Below are 17,506 nucleotides of genomic sequence, written 5' to 3'. Positions count from 1 at the left end.
CGTACCTCGTCGGTGGTAAAAGCAAGCAAACGCATGGTCAAGTCTGGCCGCGTTAGCGGAACGATTCTTTCGCCGAAGTTTGGAATTCCGTGTACTGATGAAATTGGACGCAAGATTAACGCCCCGTTCGCCTCGAGATCCGACCCATTCGGGGCACACAGAGAGCAGCTAAAGTCCGGCAGGAAATCCCAAAGTTATAGAGGGAACGATACTGTTTCTCTCGTTAAGTGCTGGATTCCCGTAACGGTCCCACCTCTCCTCCCTATCCCCCTCCTCCCTTCCAACCCATCCGAAAGTTAGTTTCAACAGTATCAATCGCTTAGCTGTAATCGGACAGTGACCACTGTTGCTTTGCCCAGAGACATCGATACCACACCAACCGTGAATCTTTATGAAACAATTTACCGTGTACCCTAAGTTAGTTACGTAATTAAGCTCGCTAACTGACTTCAAGGGCTCTGTATCAAGGCGTGATGTTCATGTACCTAGATCCCAGGACGCCTCTGTATTTGTATTTGTTGAGTAAATGGATCAAAGCTCGGCTGGTGATTACTTTAACCTAAAGCAAGGACTTGTCTTGCAAGGACTTGTCTTCTTTAGCAAGGTTAGGAGTTGGAACCAGAGTCTTTGCTAATGTAGTGGAAGACACTGCTAGTCCAGATGTCCAGGCTTCTTTGGCAAGGCTCATTTGCTTCTTCATTTTTCTAGGCTCAGGTGATATCAAGGGTGTAACCCTACTGGAGACGAGCCAACCCTGCCTAATGATCGGGGTAAATGGGGTTTGAGCCATTGGGGATACCTTCGAGTCCTGCCACACCAACCTGAAGTATTCCCCAGTTATTCACCGACTCTACAGCATACTTCGCAATCATTAGATTTCGTACTGCTCGATAAAAAGCATGGAGAGGGAAATAAGAGGTAATTAAAATTTATCTTGAACTTGAAAACCAGAACGATGTAGACCGATATGCAATTAAAGAATACGATTGGAACTCTGGTATACTTCGACAAATTTATTCTAAGCAACACGAATTACCTTCCTACCTTCTTTCCATTTATATGATTCTAAATTAGAAGACAAAGTAATGGATATTAAACTTCCAAGTGTTCCTTGAGTATATCTTATTACAGTTTATTAAGTGAAAGTGCTTCCAAGATAATTAATAAACAATGATTCTTCTTCGCAATTTAAGCAATTTATTTTCCTTCAACTAGGTAAGTATTGAAGTAAACGTTTACGACTTTCAACGAAGTAAGAGTTAACGTAAAGGTATCGTTAATATGCGGCGCAAATAAATTATTAAAAAAACGCGAGAAATAAATACGATAGATACGTTAATGAACAAAAGTTTAAGTAAAGAAAGTATAATAACGGTGGATTAAATAATAAAGATGCACTTCCAAGCCTGATAGTTCTAGTTCTTTCCGCCGAAAGCGCTGCAGTCTTATTCGATTCTGAGTCAATAATATTTGTTACGTCGGTAAGTACATTAAGGACTCTTAGATACTTCTAGGGAGTATATTAACTCAAGCAACTGGGTTGGACCTCTCCAAATATGAATTCAACTATTCCACCTTTAAAAATCTCATGAAGTTTCATGGTTCGCAAAGTGTTTCGTCTGAACAAGGACAAGGAACGAGTAACTAGCGCTAAACGAAGCGCGTAATGCCTCGGTAATGCCTGCGCAGCGACGTGAAATCAGGCTGGTAAGACTGGTACACTCGGTACGTTAATTACTAATGAAACTTCAAAGTAAGGGCATAGCGCATTAAAGAGCTAAAATAAGAACAACACGGATAAAAAACAGTATGGCCGTTTATTGATTACGAGGAGCACTAAAAAACACGTTAACCTAATGAACCAATTCTCTAATGATTCCGCCTTTCCGCATCAAGAACACAATAAACAAAATCGTTGTAAAGGTTCAATGGAAAAAAATATTACGAAATTCACGTTCTCTCACGAGGACACCTAAGAGCTTTATAGATTCAGCCATTGTTTACCTGTGACACTAATTCATTCGGAAGTATATCGATCGTCAAAAAATAATATCAAAATTGATACGATGAGGGGTTAAAAGGAATATTGTCGTTACACGTGTATAAAGTGATGCATCATCGATAAATAGTTACAACGATCAGCAAATAACGTTCGCTATTGTTTGTTGATTGAACAAATCCGTTTGCACAGCGTTGAGGAACATAGGAACGCTGTGTTGTCGTTGCAAGTATTGTTCAACCAACGGCACAAGCGTCGCGGAAAAGGCGGTTTCCAAAAGATCCACGCCATCCTCTCCGATGTGGAAGAACAAGAAGTCCTCCGATGACTCCGCGTACTGGCTATACAATTTGTATCGACCCTCTTTGGTTCTGTCGACTCTCCAGCCAAACAACTGGTAGCAAGCTTGGCGATACTCCTGCGACGACGCTTTAAACGCCTCCTTCAAACGGGCGATCTTGATCTCGTGCGTTTGTTTAAGTTCCGCTATTTCTAAACATCGAGAAAAATGTCCCATCACTCGATTACTAAGAAGGTGTAACTGGTATTCCTAAAAAGAAACTCGCGTTACCTTGCGTTTGAAGGACGGACGAGGTTGTGCTGGCGCCACCTTGCGCCACCTTGGCTCTTAGTTCTTCCACTTCGCGTAACAGCGCCTTATGTTTCTCTTCTGCTTGTTGCTCAGCAATAGCAGCGGGATTCATCGTGAAATGCAATACCCTCGCGTTGCAGTTGAAATCGCCTTTTAACGCTCGATGCTCTAGCTCGCCCTTCAACTGATTGATTTCCTGCCTCAATTTATTACACTCGTCCGTTTGATAGGTACCCTCGGCTGCTTGGAGATCGGATTCTAATTTGGCGACTAATTCCCTGGAATTATGGACACTCTAAGAACAGAGCATTACTTGTTCCGCGTAAGCCTTCGAATATGCAAAACGTAGAGTGGTCACTTAAAAGTAGCGCCATCTACTCAGAAAAACGGGACACTATGGATTTCAAATATGACGTTATGCTTACCGGTAGGCGTCTATAGTACGTTCCAATGCAGGAATTCTTTCGATTACCGCGTTGTTGCTGTCCACCGTTATCTCCTTCTCGTATAAGTCCAGTTGCTGCCTATAGCTGTCCCTTTCTCTCGTTACAAGCATCATTTTCTTTTGTAACCTACTCACTAGTTTGTTTAATTTCTCCTTAGAAACTGTTACATCGGTAGCCAATTTTTTTATCTCCTCGTAATTCTTTGATAAACGCTGTGATTCCCTTGTCGTGGCGTCTAATTTTGATCTGAGCTGTCCTTCTTCCGCTTTCAAGACCAATTCGGCTTGTTGCAGTCGATTTAGTTCTCGTTTCAGACCCTGTGGTCCGCCAGTGATTCCAATAGACTCGTATTCAGCTAAACGCGACGCCAGTTCTGCTTTCTTCGCCTCCAGCGTAGCGACTTGCTGTTCTACTCGCTCGGTATGCTCTAACCTGTGGGATTACGAACGTATTTTTGAAACTGATTAAAATTTGGAGCAGAGTTTGTACACAGACCTTTTCGTTACACTGGACATTTGTTCCTCTAAAAGTAATTTTCCTCGTACGGATTCCCTCAACGCGTTAATGGTCTCCTTCGCCGCGTGGAGCTCTTTCTCAAGCTCGTTTGCTCTCGCTGCTCTCGCGGTTAACATCTTCCCTTCCTCCCACAGAGCACGTTCCGATTCCAGTCGCTCAACTTTTATTTTCGTATTTTGAAGCTCTACGTTTTGCAATTCTAATTCTTGCTGCTTGGTCCGACACTCCTTCAACTTTTCTTCTAGCTGTGCTATTCGTGTCTGCGCTGCTTCGAATCTCTGGTCCGTGTACGATGTATCAGGAACTTCTTTCATCGTTGGTGGATTGTCCTCTGCGGGAGGATGGTTGATATCGCCTAACAGTTTCGAATTTTCGTTCATTAACGTCATAGTCTTCTGCTCCAAGCTTGTCTTCACCTGTAAATTATAATCCAGGCGAATGATTTATGTACAATAACGAGGTTAAAAGAAACGCTGTTAAAGATGGCTCACCTGAAACAGTTCTTTTTCCGCAGCAGCTTGCGCATCGCGTGCATCCTGAATCGTTCTGCGCGCGATATCGAGTCGTACTTCCAATTGTTTGATAGTTCTCTTATCCTCCTCTGCTTGCATCTCTAAAATACCTTTCTCCTTCTCGAAAACGTCCTCTATTTCTCTGCGTATTTTGTGTAGCTTTTGTACAGCTGCCTCCTGATGAGACAGCCTTGTTCTTAATGATACAACCTAACCCAAAAAATGTGAATGATTAAGAACCAGCCAGCAAGCAAATCAATCAAACTCATTTCATAGTGAGCAATGAAAGAGTATCACCTCTCCCTTTAATCTCCTCCATTCCCATGGACTACATGGAACATCAGTATCGCTTTTATTTAAAATGGAGGTGTTGGAATCATCAAGTTTTCTCTTCTTAGGTGTAACAGGTGATGCATCATGATCTCCTAAAGATGGGAATGTGGTTCCTGATAATCGCAAGGAGAAGCTAGTGCTACTTTTACGGAATGCTTCAGATCCTGACCGTAGATCCTTTATCATTTTGATAACACTTGTTGGATCTTTATCATCCATCTAGAACAAAATATAAAATACATTTTAAATACAATCTGTAAGTATGAAGCTTCGTACATGTATTTAAACTTTTTGAATCACAACACAAAGAAACCTAACCTATACCGGTTAGCAGGGAGATCCCATACTTATATTTGAAGGTATCGAACTTACTTTGATAAATGATGCTCTACAAAAGAGCTATTAAAAAACAGTGCAAATATCAGACTAGTTACTCAATTTCAGTTTAAATAAATAAACCTACATTGAAATAAGCGTTCAACGTATATACACTACAGTTTCTTGCGTATGTCCGATGCGCACTAGGTATAACCCTTTTTCTTCTCACACTTTTCATGTAATCTTTCGTTTTAAAGTTTTTAATTATCATTACTGCTAGCAACACTACTTCAAATCCATATTTTGTAACAGCATGACTTATACATTGTATAATAACGTTTGAAATTCCATAAGAAAATAGTTTGTTCTTAAAACGAACGCTTGTAACGCAAAATCACTAGGAAAACCTTTATGGGCGTGGTCAAGCAGTAATATATATACCATACATTAAACTGATTGGTTAGAACAGCATGCAGTATACATCCGTAACGAATTGTCACCAAATATTGACCAATAACAGCGCGAAATTGTAGAAAACCTAATATATTGTTATGCTTCGTAAAACTTTCACGATTAATTAGTTTTTAAATATTTTCAGAACGGGAATACGAATGATCCTCCAAATTTAACACAAAAATTGAATGAAGCTTATTACTAATCATATAAAAATATAAATAGTTACATGTTTCCTAAGCGTTAGCAGTTTGACTGTTAATGTCACTTACACTGCAGTGCGGAAACTTACGTGTTCCATCGGCATTCATTGATAAATAAATCGTAAAACACATCCACACTGTAAAATGAGATAGGTTTGATTTTATATTTTCCACGTAGAAGATAAACAATTGTAAAAATGTACTTGATATACTTCTGTATAAGTTTATTAATCAGCGTGTCGTCGATAGTTCATGGGGTTAGTACAGTTTACAAATATTTAACTCTATAAAAACGGTATTTAAATACACTGGACAGTCCTTCACCATCCTAATACATTTTCTTTCTATATTTCTGCAACATACATACTCCAAAATCTCCATCTGCGGAAGGTTCAAACGGTGCTCCATATTTTAAGGGAACAATTTGTAAAATTTCAGAGCGAATTGGACTACGATGGATGGTTACAGTTAAGATTATGGCATGCGTTCAATGATGAGCCTGAACCAATTTATATAGAACGAGGGAATATAACAGTGTCCAGTGTACGTAGTGGTGCATTTGTTGTTGGACAAAATGGACTACTACAACCTCAAATAAATGAATTAAAGAACCTTGCCAAACAGGATGGCAAATACAGGCTTAAGGCTGTGGCAAGAACTTCTTCAGGAAATGAAATAACATTCCTGACTTCTGTACCTGTGGTAATTACACTATTACTGTTTGTAGCAATCACATTTGCGTGCTACTTATAGTCTTCCTTCTGCACAGTGTTATCTTCTTGGTTCCGATCTTGAAGATATAATAACAGTATGGCTGGACAGCGCAGCTGAACCAATAGCTGTGAGTCAAACATCTCCTGGTCCCTGCAGTCTAGAGAGTCCACTTACAAACATGTGGACCACCAATGTTATTGTTAAATACCCTGATGGTGGACCAGTTCCAGACACAGCTACATATATTCAAAAATTAGAACGAGAAAGAGAAGCAAGAGAAAGAGGGGAGGCCAAAGATAACAGACCTTATCTTTCCAGATATGTAAGCCCTCTCTTCCAAGACAAAATCTGTAATTTTTATTTTCATACACATTATGCATCACTCTACACCTCTGTTTCAGTGGATGTACATTTTCCTTGCTTTCATCTTTGTCGTCCTGTCGTCTGCGCCAAATCCAGAAGCTGGTGGAGCGGGAGGTGGTAGTGCCCAAAGACAGTGATGCAGAGAGTGCAGTGTGTCTTCGAATGTGTTCGTGCGGGAACAGTTTATTTATCAATTTTATGATGTACATTCGTAATTACAGTTCTCATGATCATAACTGTACCTTCTCCTGAATAAACTCGATGATTTAATGTAGTCTGCTTTCATTTCTTAGTTTGTAGTATAGGGTAAAGGTTAAAAGGATGAAAGGTTAGGAAAATGGACATTAATCTATCATTATGTTACATGCAGGTGTACGTTTACTTTTTCTTTGTATTGAACTACAATAACTGTATAGTATTAACGTCTATAGTTCGAGACAGAAGGTAAATGGGGAAAATCAATAACTAACTACCCAATGAATAAGCCACAGAGTGTTGTCAGCTCTACACATTAGAGTATGTGTGATCTAACAAGGTGATTTTAAAATGGCAGCGTTTTCCCTGAATATTCAGAAACACGTGGAATCAGGCCTGGTCACCTGTGGCAAATTCGATGGCTCCCATGCCTGTTTAGCGGCGGCAACATTTGGCGGTAACATATTGGTGCACAGCCCTCACAGGCAACCGCAGATAAAGGGTCACGATCATGAACAGTCCGATAGAAAACTGTCCTGGAGCGGAGAACTGGCAGAACTTCAAATAGGAACAGAGGTACAATTACGTTTAGACGTGCTGTACATACGCTTAGCAAATCTAGGATTACGTGTCAATCAATATTTGCATGTATCATTAGATTACAGCCTTGTGCACTGGTCGCCTTAACGAAGATGAGAGGGATGTCCTCCTAATTGGAACTCCAACACACGTTCTGGCTTATCACATAGAAGATAACTCTGACATTTTCTATAAAGAGGTATTCTAGTCATGCCAAAGGCAGAAGTAAACATTGTTGCATCCATTCAACAAGTGTTATTCTTCAGTAAAGCATTATACATTTTTTTATAACAAAGTTAATCCACATTAGATGTCAGATGGTGCCAGATGCATCACTATTGGAAAATTGGGGTGGTTTCCTAACCAAGTAGCTATCGTTGGTGGCAATTGTTCAGTGACAATCTTAGACTCACAGGGCATAGAAATATTCTGGACGGTGGTGGAAGGTACCGTCAGCTCTTTAGCTGTCTTTGATTTCGATGGAGACAACGAGAACGAGGTAGATGTCTCGATATCCTCGGGGATACAATGTTTCTCGACGGTCGTTTAAATTTCCAGCTGGTCACTGGTACGGACGATTCAGAAATAAAGGTGTACAAGGAAGACAATGTGCTCTGGGATGTCAAAGAGACAGCTCCAGTAACTACCTTGACGGGACTCCCTGACAGGAGGTTCGTTTACTCGGTTGGGAACGGGACTCTAGGTGTTTACGAAATGGCGCAGAGACTTTGGCGCGTTAAAGTGGGTAGTAAGCTTAAATGTATCCGGAATTGCGTTGAAATTTGGAAATTTTCTAGTCGAAGCACAGAGTGGTAGTCACGCGGTGTTTCGACGTGAATGGAGACGGTACTCTGGAGGTTATAACTGGCTGGAATAATGGAAAGGTGGATGCAAGGTCGCCCAATAACGGAGAAGTAATCTTTAAGATTCAATTATCCTCTGGAGTGGCAGGGATCGTTGAAGCAGATTACAGGAGGATCGGCAAACCTGACTTGGTCGTGGTGTCTACCAGTGGCGAAGGTAGCGTTGAGCTAGCGTTGTTTGCTACTCGATTATTCACCGAAGTATAATTGATTATAGTGCGTGGCTATGGTGCTGGTTCCACGATGGATACCCCAGAACCAGGCGAGGCTATGCGTGACTTGCTAGCCAAGAAACAGGCATTGCAGATGGAGCTGAGGCAAAGGGCTGCGTCCGTTCCTAACATGTACCATCGAATGAAATTAGCAGTCAGTTTAATGACAGCTAACGGTGCTGCGCGGGTAGCCCTAGCATCGGGACCAGGACTTCTGGTTAGCTACAGCTTACTCATTTTCTTCGATAGACCCTGAGAATAATCTACCTGACGTTACAATTGACCTTTAGATTCACTGCGCCATAGTCTTCACCGAAGGTGTGTTCGAAGGCGAAACCCTGGTCATTCATCCCGCCAAACCGAAAGGAGAGCTGGAGATAGAGCTCCGCCCTGCGAAGAATGCTCCCGTGGACATGCACGTGAAAGTGTCCGTTGGTCCAGCTGGTGCAGACTTGATGCAGGTAGGGGACAAAGTAACATAGACGGGAATGGATGTACTCTTATTGTCTACTGGAATCCACAGGTGTTCGAGATGACACGCCAGTTGCCCAGGTTTTGCATGTACGAGGTCATCGAACGGCCAGGGCACATTGCTGATGACCTTCCTAAGAATGGGGTTAAAGCTGAGGTATTAGCTTGATAGTCACAGTTGTAAGGACTCTCAGGGACATTTCGACTATAGCAGCATCCCAATACTAAGGGAAGTATTCAGCATAGTTTATTCAGTTTGCAGAGAGACCTCAAAGGATCGCCCTCTGGCTGAACCAGAGTCTCATACTCCCTGAGGAGTTCGAAGTCAAGGAGGACGGCACCTACAATGGAGGCATCGAACTCTGGCTTCGTGGGATGAGAGACGATAAAATTCACTGCTTCGCAGCAAACGCGGCTGGGAAAGTGATCGTTCAAACTCAGGATCCCACGTTCGCAGGCGACGTTATCCAATCGTTGTCCATGTATTTAGGCATCAGAGAACTGTCCTCTGAGGTCACGTTTCCGGAGGAAGAGAAGAAGATGCTGGATGCCCTGGAACGCGTGAAAGGTACCCTATCCCGTTCAGAATGCTACATATTTTTTAGCAGATGTTGCTAAATAATGGTGGGCTGATTTATCGCAGACCTGAAGGAAATCGATATAAGACTGCAGGCAGAAGCAGCTAGTGAAACCACTCTGTTGAAGAGCATTATAATTCGTTTGGAGGATGCCAGGATCCTTGAGAATGTAGATGAAATGAGGAAGAGGTTGGTGCAACTAAAAAACGTCAACGTTGACTTGATAAAGGAACATGAGATCAAGATGAAAAGTTATAGGGACCTCACTGCAAATCTCAAGGAATTGAATCTTGGAGTGCAGAGGGCAGCTAGATTAAGGGGTAAGCTTTCCTTTATCTTGTTTAATAAAATGATACATTGATTGCATTCTTTTTTCAGTCGGCAACAGTGCATCGAACACGGTGGCCCACTGCAGAGCTGCGATCCAGGACCAAAATCCAAAAGCGCTTATTCTTGCAATAAGACACGGATGACTTTTTTATTGTTACATATGTTACATAAAATAAGCGTTGCTAATACACTTTGATAAAAATTTCGTTTTAATAAATACTTTGTACTGCCTCAATCAGCCAGATTGCACATTAACTACAAGACACGAAGGATTAATAAATATTAAACAAAAAAGGATCACTAACGATGCTCTGAACTTACCATCTGAAGGATCAAATGTGTTTTTTTTGAATACAACGTCTGGTAAAAAGTATTCGGTCTCGAATAGCTATCTTGTGGCGCCATCTACAAACTCTCTCCAATAGCTGATGTTAAAAATATAAAAATTTGGCAACTAGGATGAATATTAAAAAACTTCAAACAGTACTTTGCAACTAAAGGCAATTATTTTCGTATTTTTTCAACTTAATCAAAATTGCCTGGAGTTCAAAAACAATTGAAAATTCAGCGGTTTTTAAAAGTAAGTATTAACGAAGAGAGGCCCAAAGCTAAAACCACAATTTTTCAACGAGTCAAGCAGAGTCTATAGACTCAAGAAAGTTTTCAATCGACCATGCGTTATCCTTATCTATGATGATCGACGCCTGAAACAGGCAACCGTTCCAGCGTCCGTTACCAGCCTCAGCTGTTCAGCTATAAATATTCCCAACAGGAAAACATTGTATAACACTGTTTTGTTCATTCAAGAATTACCATTCCGTACGGTTTAGTAATCTAACCTCGACATTTTGATATCTGAACTTCAACTATCAATTTTTAATAATTGAATCAATTATGGATCATCGTAATTAACAGACGACTTGTTCGAAAAATCATGTTTTCGTCTTCCTACTCTGTTCTCGAAACGGAAGGCCGTTCCGTTCATCAGTGCATCGTTCCCCGCACGGATATACTGAATCGTCTCTTCAAGGGCACAGGCGAGGGGCGACGAAGAGCGTTGAGCGTGCTGTCCGTGGATGCCCTCACCCTGAAGGAGCTCGCCTGCTGGCCAGAATTGCCGGGCAATTCCGTCAACAGTTTAAAGATGTCGGTGAAAACGGCCATGACCTGTCAATTAAAAATAATCGGGCCAGTTTCTGCTATCGTTATATAACCTCGCCGTATTATCTATCCAGCCACTATGATCAAAGTATTTTTCTCACAAACCACGTTAAAAACCGCTCGGGCATTATCGTTCGTGCCGTTTTTTCGTCCGTACCCCTGACGAGTATTCGCGGCACGTGGAGGACCGTCACGCGCAGGCTATTCCCGTAGGTCCCTTCCATCCTCCGTGGTCTCTCCCTTCGTAACCGTCCCCCCAACGATCGTTATCGGTCGCGCAAGTCCGTTAACGCGATGCAACGCCTGCAGACGCGTCATCGACGGCAAATCTTCTCTCGAGCACTATTCACGGAGGCTCGAATCGCGAGGATCGCGAAGGGATTGGACGACGTTGGCGGATAGAAAACGACGAGGCGAAGGGGGGTGTGTGCGCTCGGCTGCAGAAGGCCGCTGATAAGGGCGGCCGACGGCGAAGTTCGTCCACCGGACGACGGTTAATTAATTGTGAAACAAATTTTTAATTACGGACACATTACGATACCGATAACGTCGGAGACACCGATGCTGGTATATCGCGCGTTCCCTCGTCGCGATACAGATTTTGTTTACGACTTCGCGATCACGCGTAAACGCCATGACTGTCTTACCCGGTGGAGTAAACACTCGTTTAGAAAAATAACGACGATTAAAGGCGGATGGTCCCGAACGATTCGCGAAACCGATTCCTCCGCTTCCGCGGTCCGGTGGGAAAACAGGCTTGGGACTTCTCGATTGAAGTTTTATGGGAATCCCAACGCGCCACGGATCTTGCATACTACCAGCGGTGGACATGTTGGCTCGAGTTTCGTGGACGTTCAGGACTGATGACGTGGCGCTACGTTATCTGCCAGTGCTTGAGGTCGATGACGTAGCGCTACGTCATCCTTCGACATTTGGGTTAACACAAGTTCCGAGGCTAAGTATGACCCTCAGGGGCTGTAGCATGCGAATATGCAGCTACGGTACGGGTTTAGCGATCCCGAGGTACCCGAGCTATGGAGGGAGCCAGCGGGCCCCAAACGGATGCGTACCAAAGACAAGACTTTGCGTCGGCATATAAGCCTAAAATTCAGGAGTTATGCAAGGCAAAGTAATTTTGAGAAGAATGGGAACAATTGCATTCAGTGCGATAACAGAATTGACAGTTACGCACGTACCAAACTCAACGGCTGAGCCAAGTCGTGTAGAGTTGAATGGTAAGCTGAAACAGTTACCTGTTCCACGGATTCCCTGACGGAGATTTCGTGGAACGCGTGGGCCTCGATCTCCTCTGCCCTTTGACGCCCTTCGGAGGGGGACACCACCCTCTCACCCGGGGTGTACGACAGGTCCGACTTGTTGGCTATTAGCATCACCACCGGTGGCACTTTTCTGGTGTTCTTCGCGCGGGACACTAGAAACCTACATCAGATACCAACAGACACGATTAGATCCTTTCATTATCACCACCATAAGAGCAAACTCGACTTGTCGATTCATGAAAAATCTTATAGGGGACCTAACTAAGACTCCCCAACTATCTTGCCTGCATGACTGCAAATGATCTGCATCAGAGAGTGAAATTGACACAGTGGGAGCAGTAATTGCAGGTATCGGGGCATTGACCTTGAGCGGTCACCCGATTGCGTCCCGACTACAGTCAAAACACAGAAGTATACTAAGCACCGTAGATAGTCTCTGTCTTTATCAACAAGTAGTCCGTACCGTCACACTTGACATCCACCGGCTCGAGATACTAAATAAGACTTATCTCGATAATGAATGGACATAAGCTCATAGGGTGTATGACCTTTTTGGTACCGAATCACTTGCCAAGCTGGAAATTTCACAATCACCTCGTTACCCCGCAACGCTTCAACACCCCGCCCCCTGCCCCTAATTCGAGGATGTCCTTTCGCGAACAGGCGACTTAAGTAAAGAATGACTGAAGCGTTGCTCGGATTTGTTAATTTGTTGTCTCACCGGAGGCGAGACGTTTCGTCGAAGCTGACCCGATCCGACACGGAGTAGACGAGGATTATGGCGTCCGCCCAGCGTAATTTGAATTCCGTTGGCGGTGGCAGGAACCCCGGCGGATCGGTTAGCTCCCACGTGGCGTCCAGGAAGCTGTCCACCTTGTAAATTCTCTCCGTGGAGCCGTCGTACTCCCCGATGAATCGCTTCGTCGCGAATCGTACGGCCAGGGCTGGGAATTATTTATAACTATATAATATTTATTACTATCATTAATCGATGATTTAAATATTTGATGGACGCATGCGAATGTAAAGGGTGTATAAAGGTTTCCTTTAAAATGGCAGCGATGAACATTTTTACGAAGCTACATGGAAATCTCTCCAGGGGAAACTCGAGGGGTCATCTGCCCGTAGATTCGTGTACACAGAGTGTCGACGAAAACGTGGCACTCTTATTCAGGTTCGAATGTCCGCGCGAGGATGAATAAAAGTGTCCTTTACCGTTTTGCAATAGGAAGATTCGTTATCGAGATATAAGCAGTTAAAGTTTACTGACGTGACTCTCGATGCGAGCTAATTATATCCCAGTCAGCTGATTGCGTGGCGCATATGCACGCGCTCGCACACGCGAAGCACGTGACCATGGCTTCCACGCGTGTACAAACTTCACCTGCCCGTATCTCGGTAACCAGGCCTCCGATTCCGAAACGGAAAAAGGACGTTTCGGTTCATATTTACGCGGGGAATTCATTCTGGAAAAAGAGCCTAAAACAAAATTTAAAAAAAAAAAGAACACTTACCCTTTTCTATACTGATAGTTCGAAGAATGGGGTTTTTAACGCATGGAGGAGCTTTATCGAGTACTGTGGTCCAAGCGCTATTGATACTATTGATTAAAAACACGGCGTCACCTTTTTAGCCCGTGTAATAGACAGCGCAGCATCAGACATAAAACGTACCATCCTTGACTATATTTAGACCAGTTCCCGCGTCACTGTTCTCTTTCGCCACCCTCGTGTCTCACCCTCGCCTTCTCTGATCACTATTCCGCCCACACCGAGCCACGACATTTCGAGGTAAGTTAGAGGTAAGTTAATTACTTTTTCTCAACCCTTTAGGAAGGTAAATCACGTGGAATAAAAACTGAGTATTAACTTACTTTATTTTAGAAAGGTTAAAGGTATCGTTAATCATCTATCTAATAGGTTATTTTGCTAGAACACCTCTCGACCACCTGGCTGACTATCCCTCCTCATAAGAATTCCAACCTGTACCTAACCCTGACCCGTCATGAGAATTCTTTTCTCACCTGTCCTACACCTGACTTACACCTACCCACGTGCAATCAACGTAAAGAAGAGGTGAAGGAATACACTCGAGTCCAAGTACGCACTGGTGGTATCTCGGTTCTGACATTAACCGATGGGACGTTAACACCTTTTTTCTGTCCGCTCTTATCTCAAGGGTATCATAGACCCCTAATTCGTGCGCTCGTATTTCAAACACTTCTGGTACAAATACGTTTTATCTCACCAGTTTTTCCGACGCCCTGGTGGCCTAACAGAATCACCCTGATGATCCTTGGCTCCTTGCTGGTGAGACCGAGGTTCCACGCGATGGGTGGGCTGATTCTTTTCTTCAACGACGCCGCCGGCGGACTGAACCTCTCCATGACTTGGCTGCCACTGTTTTCCCTCCGGGGCGGCTCATCGATTATGAACCCTCTCTTGTGCCCGATGATATTTAATAGACGCATTATTACGCATCCTTCGAGCGTCCCCTTCACCTCCGCGACTCGTGCCCGGTAAACAAACCGATCGATGGCGTTTTGTCCTTCGCAGGGGTGATACCTCGAACGCGACACTTCCAGAGACGCACATGATTTATTACTCCGTGGTATGGGAGCCGTCATTGGATAACAGCAATATAGATCAATTCTTTCGAAGGATCTATTTTTACTTTACTCGTGTCGTACTATATGAGAATACGTATGGGGGATGTATACAGGGTGTCCTGTAACTGCTGTTATAAGCGAATAGAGGATGATTTTACTTTTAAAAATTCATATTCATTCTTATTCATACTCTTACCGTATTAATCATACTCTGCTCCGTTGTGCCATTAGTTACGGGACACCCTGTGTACCCTCTTCAAAATATACTTGACAATAGAAAAATATTTGCAAAATTGGCAAGTACCTAAAATTTAATATTTAAAAATACACGAAGTTCTAAGTTTCTAGACCTTCAAATTTAAAGGGGGTCTTCGAGGACTTAATCTCTAAACCTTTCGAGCCTTGAGCCACCTTCGCATGCCACTTTTTAGGTCTGCGTTAGGTCTCTTTCGTTGTTAAGTCTGAATCTTCGAGCTCCACGGACTCGAGCTTCGACCCCGCGATGATACCTTGATTACACGACGCCCTGAACATCGCCATCCGCGCACGAGTTCCTGTTCCAGCGCTATGGGCGCCCGGAATGCGAATCGCAAAGGTCGTGACGCGTCCTAATCGTGACGGTTCGTATCAATGTCGTTAGGTCAAACTTTTAATAGCCGTTTCGCAATTTCGCGGCCCATACTCCTGGATGGAATAAAACCGGGCGTCGCGACGGCGTGCACTTAGGCCCGACGGGACTCGGCACGCGACGCACGCTTGTTATATATGAACTTTTATGTAAGAGCCGTGAGCGGTTCTTTTATCGACACGTTACGCGTCGCACTCTTAAGTGCGCCCGTTCGACAGATACTGCCCGTGTGACTCACGCTGGCGCTTGTCGATTTCCCCCCGTGGTTCGACGCACTTTCCGCGGATGGAAATTCAATTGTCTACAGGGACGTTCGCGCGAGCGCAACGTCTCCCAGAGCGCGATAGCGGTCCGAGAGTGTCTACGAGGGGAAAGTTATTAGCATCGGGCGTCGATTACAATAAAGTTGCCATGGAACGCCAGATCTATACTATATTTGATAAACACCGCAGCGTCTCGCATGATATGGAGACTTGGGGCTGCTGATTATCAATATGCGAGGCATGGATAGAGAATTTTGTATTAAGAGTTGCCTTGGAACGCTAGATCTGGATTATATGCATATGGCAAATACGGTAGCGCCCCACACGATATAGGAGACCTGGAGCTGCTGATTATCAATATGCGAGGCATAGAGAGTGAATTTTGTATCAGAACTCGCTAATAACTCTCGCTGCAATGATTATTGCAGTGCAATGGAACGTAGAAAAGGTTCTGGTTTACGCTGGTAGCTGTCGCATCGATCCACGTGCGGCACCGCTTTGAAGTTTGGTCGGCGGGTTTTTGATTTCGGCGCTGCTAGAACCTTCAGTTGTTTGTTTCAGAGTTTCTAACAGCGCAAACAAGTAGTCACGTGATCTATATTGGACAGCACTTCCGCGGCCTTTAGTGGGTTGGTGTCTGTGTGGATTATTTTTACTTTCAATCTCATCTCTCTCTCTCTTATCGCGCTCCGTCCGTGACTTTCGTCCTCAAAAACAGTTGAACAAGTACACCTAGAAAACGATACGTTTTATTAGATGTCAGAATTTCTGGGCCTAGTATTACGGTCCTGATCTACCTAAGTATAGTTCAATCAAGTATCCGTCCAATTAGTTTACCTTTCGGCCAGGTGGAGAATACCCTCACGTAACTAATCATTCTACTAATTAAATATGACGTAGATCCTCCATCACTTAGCTGACCAGCTACCTTATCAGACGTGGACTTTAACGTCTACCTAGCTGGGTCGGTTATTTTCCAATCAACCACAGATACAGGATTCCCTCGTTTATCAGATCGAGTATTTTTCCAATGAAACACTGATACGCAGCATCCTCATCTAACTGGTCCGTTACTCTGCCAATCAAGTACTGATGCAGAACGTCTACCAACCACCTGACTAGCTACTAACACGTGATCCCGACTGTCGATGTGTGATCATGTGGCCCGCATTAGACTCCAACTTCCGCGGCCTCTCGCGGACTAGCCTCCGCGTGGAGTGTTTTTATTTTAAGTCACTCTTATCTCCATCGTATCGCATGTCGTAGTATTTATCCTCAAAAACATTCCGAAAGATGCACTCGGAAGGTCTTCGTCCAGGTAATTACATAGTTCGTTACTGTTATGAAGGACCGAAGCTCAGGGATCACCATGAATCTAGGATTCTAGGATTTTACAATATTTCACATACTAATATATAGATATAGGACATGTTATCTAGTTGTTCCTAGGTTCTACATGTCCCAAGCAACGTGCCAGAGTCTCCTACACCTACAACCCTCATCCTTCTAGCTACCTCCAGCTCTGTCCCTCCATGTCTTTATCTCATCAACTGGACCATCGTTGAACATATACTTTCACGAGTCCCTGGGATCAGCTACTCAACCTCGTCAAACGTGTACCTAGAATTTCTACACAGAACTAACCACCCTGGCTGATCGACTATCTGTCCTCACTAGGTCCCAACTTGTCAGCGTCTCCACGCTCTATAATTCCCATCCTCTATGCGATCTTCAGCGTCACCTCCTCACCTTTCCCCCCTACCTCATCCTTTACCGAACCGACGGCCATCAAGGTCCGCGAGCGGTCACCGAGAAAGGTAACACCGAGAGCTCCGTTTTTCGGGTGTCTCGGCCGCTACTCGGGACTCGTCACCCAAAGGCCCGGTTTC

General features: G+C 43.8%; 4 protein-coding genes and 1 long non-coding RNA gene across 7 annotated transcripts in view; 3 read left to right on the top strand and 2 right to left on the bottom strand.

Annotated features, from left to right (window-relative positions):
• The window catches only part of LOC128890373 (uncharacterized), a 190,584-nt gene extending 189,620 nt beyond the window's left edge, over nt 1-964 (top strand). For both annotated transcript variants that reach the window (XR_008460611.1, XR_008460609.1), the window contains one exon: nt 709-964. This is a non-coding gene — a long non-coding RNA (uncharacterized LOC128890373). The remainder of the gene's footprint in view (nt 1-708) is intronic.
• An 834-nt stretch (nt 965-1,798) lies between these two features.
• Nucleotides 1,799-5,110, bottom strand: LOC128890309 (mitotic spindle assembly checkpoint protein MAD1). 2 transcript variants are annotated; one of them, XM_054148684.1, is made up of 8 exons: nt 4,862-5,110; nt 4,771-4,797; nt 4,363-4,617; nt 4,045-4,275; nt 3,533-3,969; nt 3,017-3,469; nt 2,571-2,869; nt 1,799-2,491 (listed from the first exon to the last, which is right to left on the bottom strand). In XM_054148684.1, exons 1-8 carry the CDS (start codon nt 4,985-4,987, stop codon nt 2,139-2,141), a joined length of 2,181 nt encoding a protein of 726 aa, XP_054004659.1. In that variant the 5' UTR covers nt 4,988-5,110; the 3' UTR covers nt 1,799-2,138. The 2 variants fall into 2 exon arrangements, with proteins under 2 accessions (XP_054004659.1, XP_054004668.1); XM_054148693.1 differs by lacking the exon at nt 4,771-4,797.
• Nucleotides 5,111-5,370: 260 nt separating this feature from the next.
• LOC128890291 (ER membrane protein complex subunit 10) lies at nt 5,371-6,723 on the top strand. Its single transcript, XM_054148645.1, has 4 exons — nt 5,371-5,629; nt 5,811-6,074; nt 6,142-6,408; nt 6,488-6,723. The coding sequence occupies exons 1-4, from the start codon at nt 5,570-5,572 to the stop codon at nt 6,584-6,586; spliced, it is 690 nt and encodes a 229-aa protein (XP_054004620.1). The 5' UTR covers nt 5,371-5,569; the 3' UTR covers nt 6,587-6,723.
• Nucleotides 6,724-6,858: 135 nt separating this feature from the next.
• On the top strand, nt 6,859-9,974 carry LOC128890278 (Bardet-Biedl syndrome 2 protein homolog). The gene is made up of 11 exons (XM_054148620.1): nt 6,859-7,220; nt 7,303-7,422; nt 7,534-7,722; nt 7,782-7,964; nt 8,021-8,243; nt 8,304-8,515; nt 8,589-8,759; nt 8,822-8,926; nt 9,025-9,337; nt 9,413-9,667; nt 9,726-9,974. The coding sequence occupies exons 1-11, from the start codon at nt 6,996-6,998 to the stop codon at nt 9,818-9,820; spliced, it is 2,091 nt and encodes a 696-aa protein (XP_054004595.1). The 5' UTR covers nt 6,859-6,995; the 3' UTR covers nt 9,821-9,974.
• A 187-nt stretch (nt 9,975-10,161) lies between these two features.
• Nucleotides 10,162-14,879, bottom strand: LOC128890283 (ras-related and estrogen-regulated growth inhibitor-like). Its single transcript, XM_054148633.1, has 4 exons — nt 14,366-14,879; nt 12,840-13,062; nt 12,092-12,278; nt 10,162-10,844 (listed from the first exon to the last, which is right to left on the bottom strand). Exons 1-4 carry the CDS (start codon nt 14,742-14,744, stop codon nt 10,662-10,664), a joined length of 972 nt encoding a protein of 323 aa, XP_054004608.1. The 5' UTR covers nt 14,745-14,879; the 3' UTR covers nt 10,162-10,661.
• Nucleotides 14,880-17,506: the final 2,627 nt, after the last annotated feature.

This window comes from Hylaeus anthracinus, unplaced genomic scaffold, assembly GCF_026225885.1.
Source record: "Hylaeus anthracinus isolate JK02 unplaced genomic scaffold, UHH_iyHylAnth1.0_haploid 0, whole genome shotgun sequence".
Taxonomy (NCBI): Eukaryota; Metazoa; Arthropoda; class Insecta; order Hymenoptera; family Colletidae; genus Hylaeus; species Hylaeus anthracinus.
The sequence above is the reverse complement of the archived record's forward strand: the minus strand, read 5'-3'. Positions and strand labels throughout refer to the sequence as shown.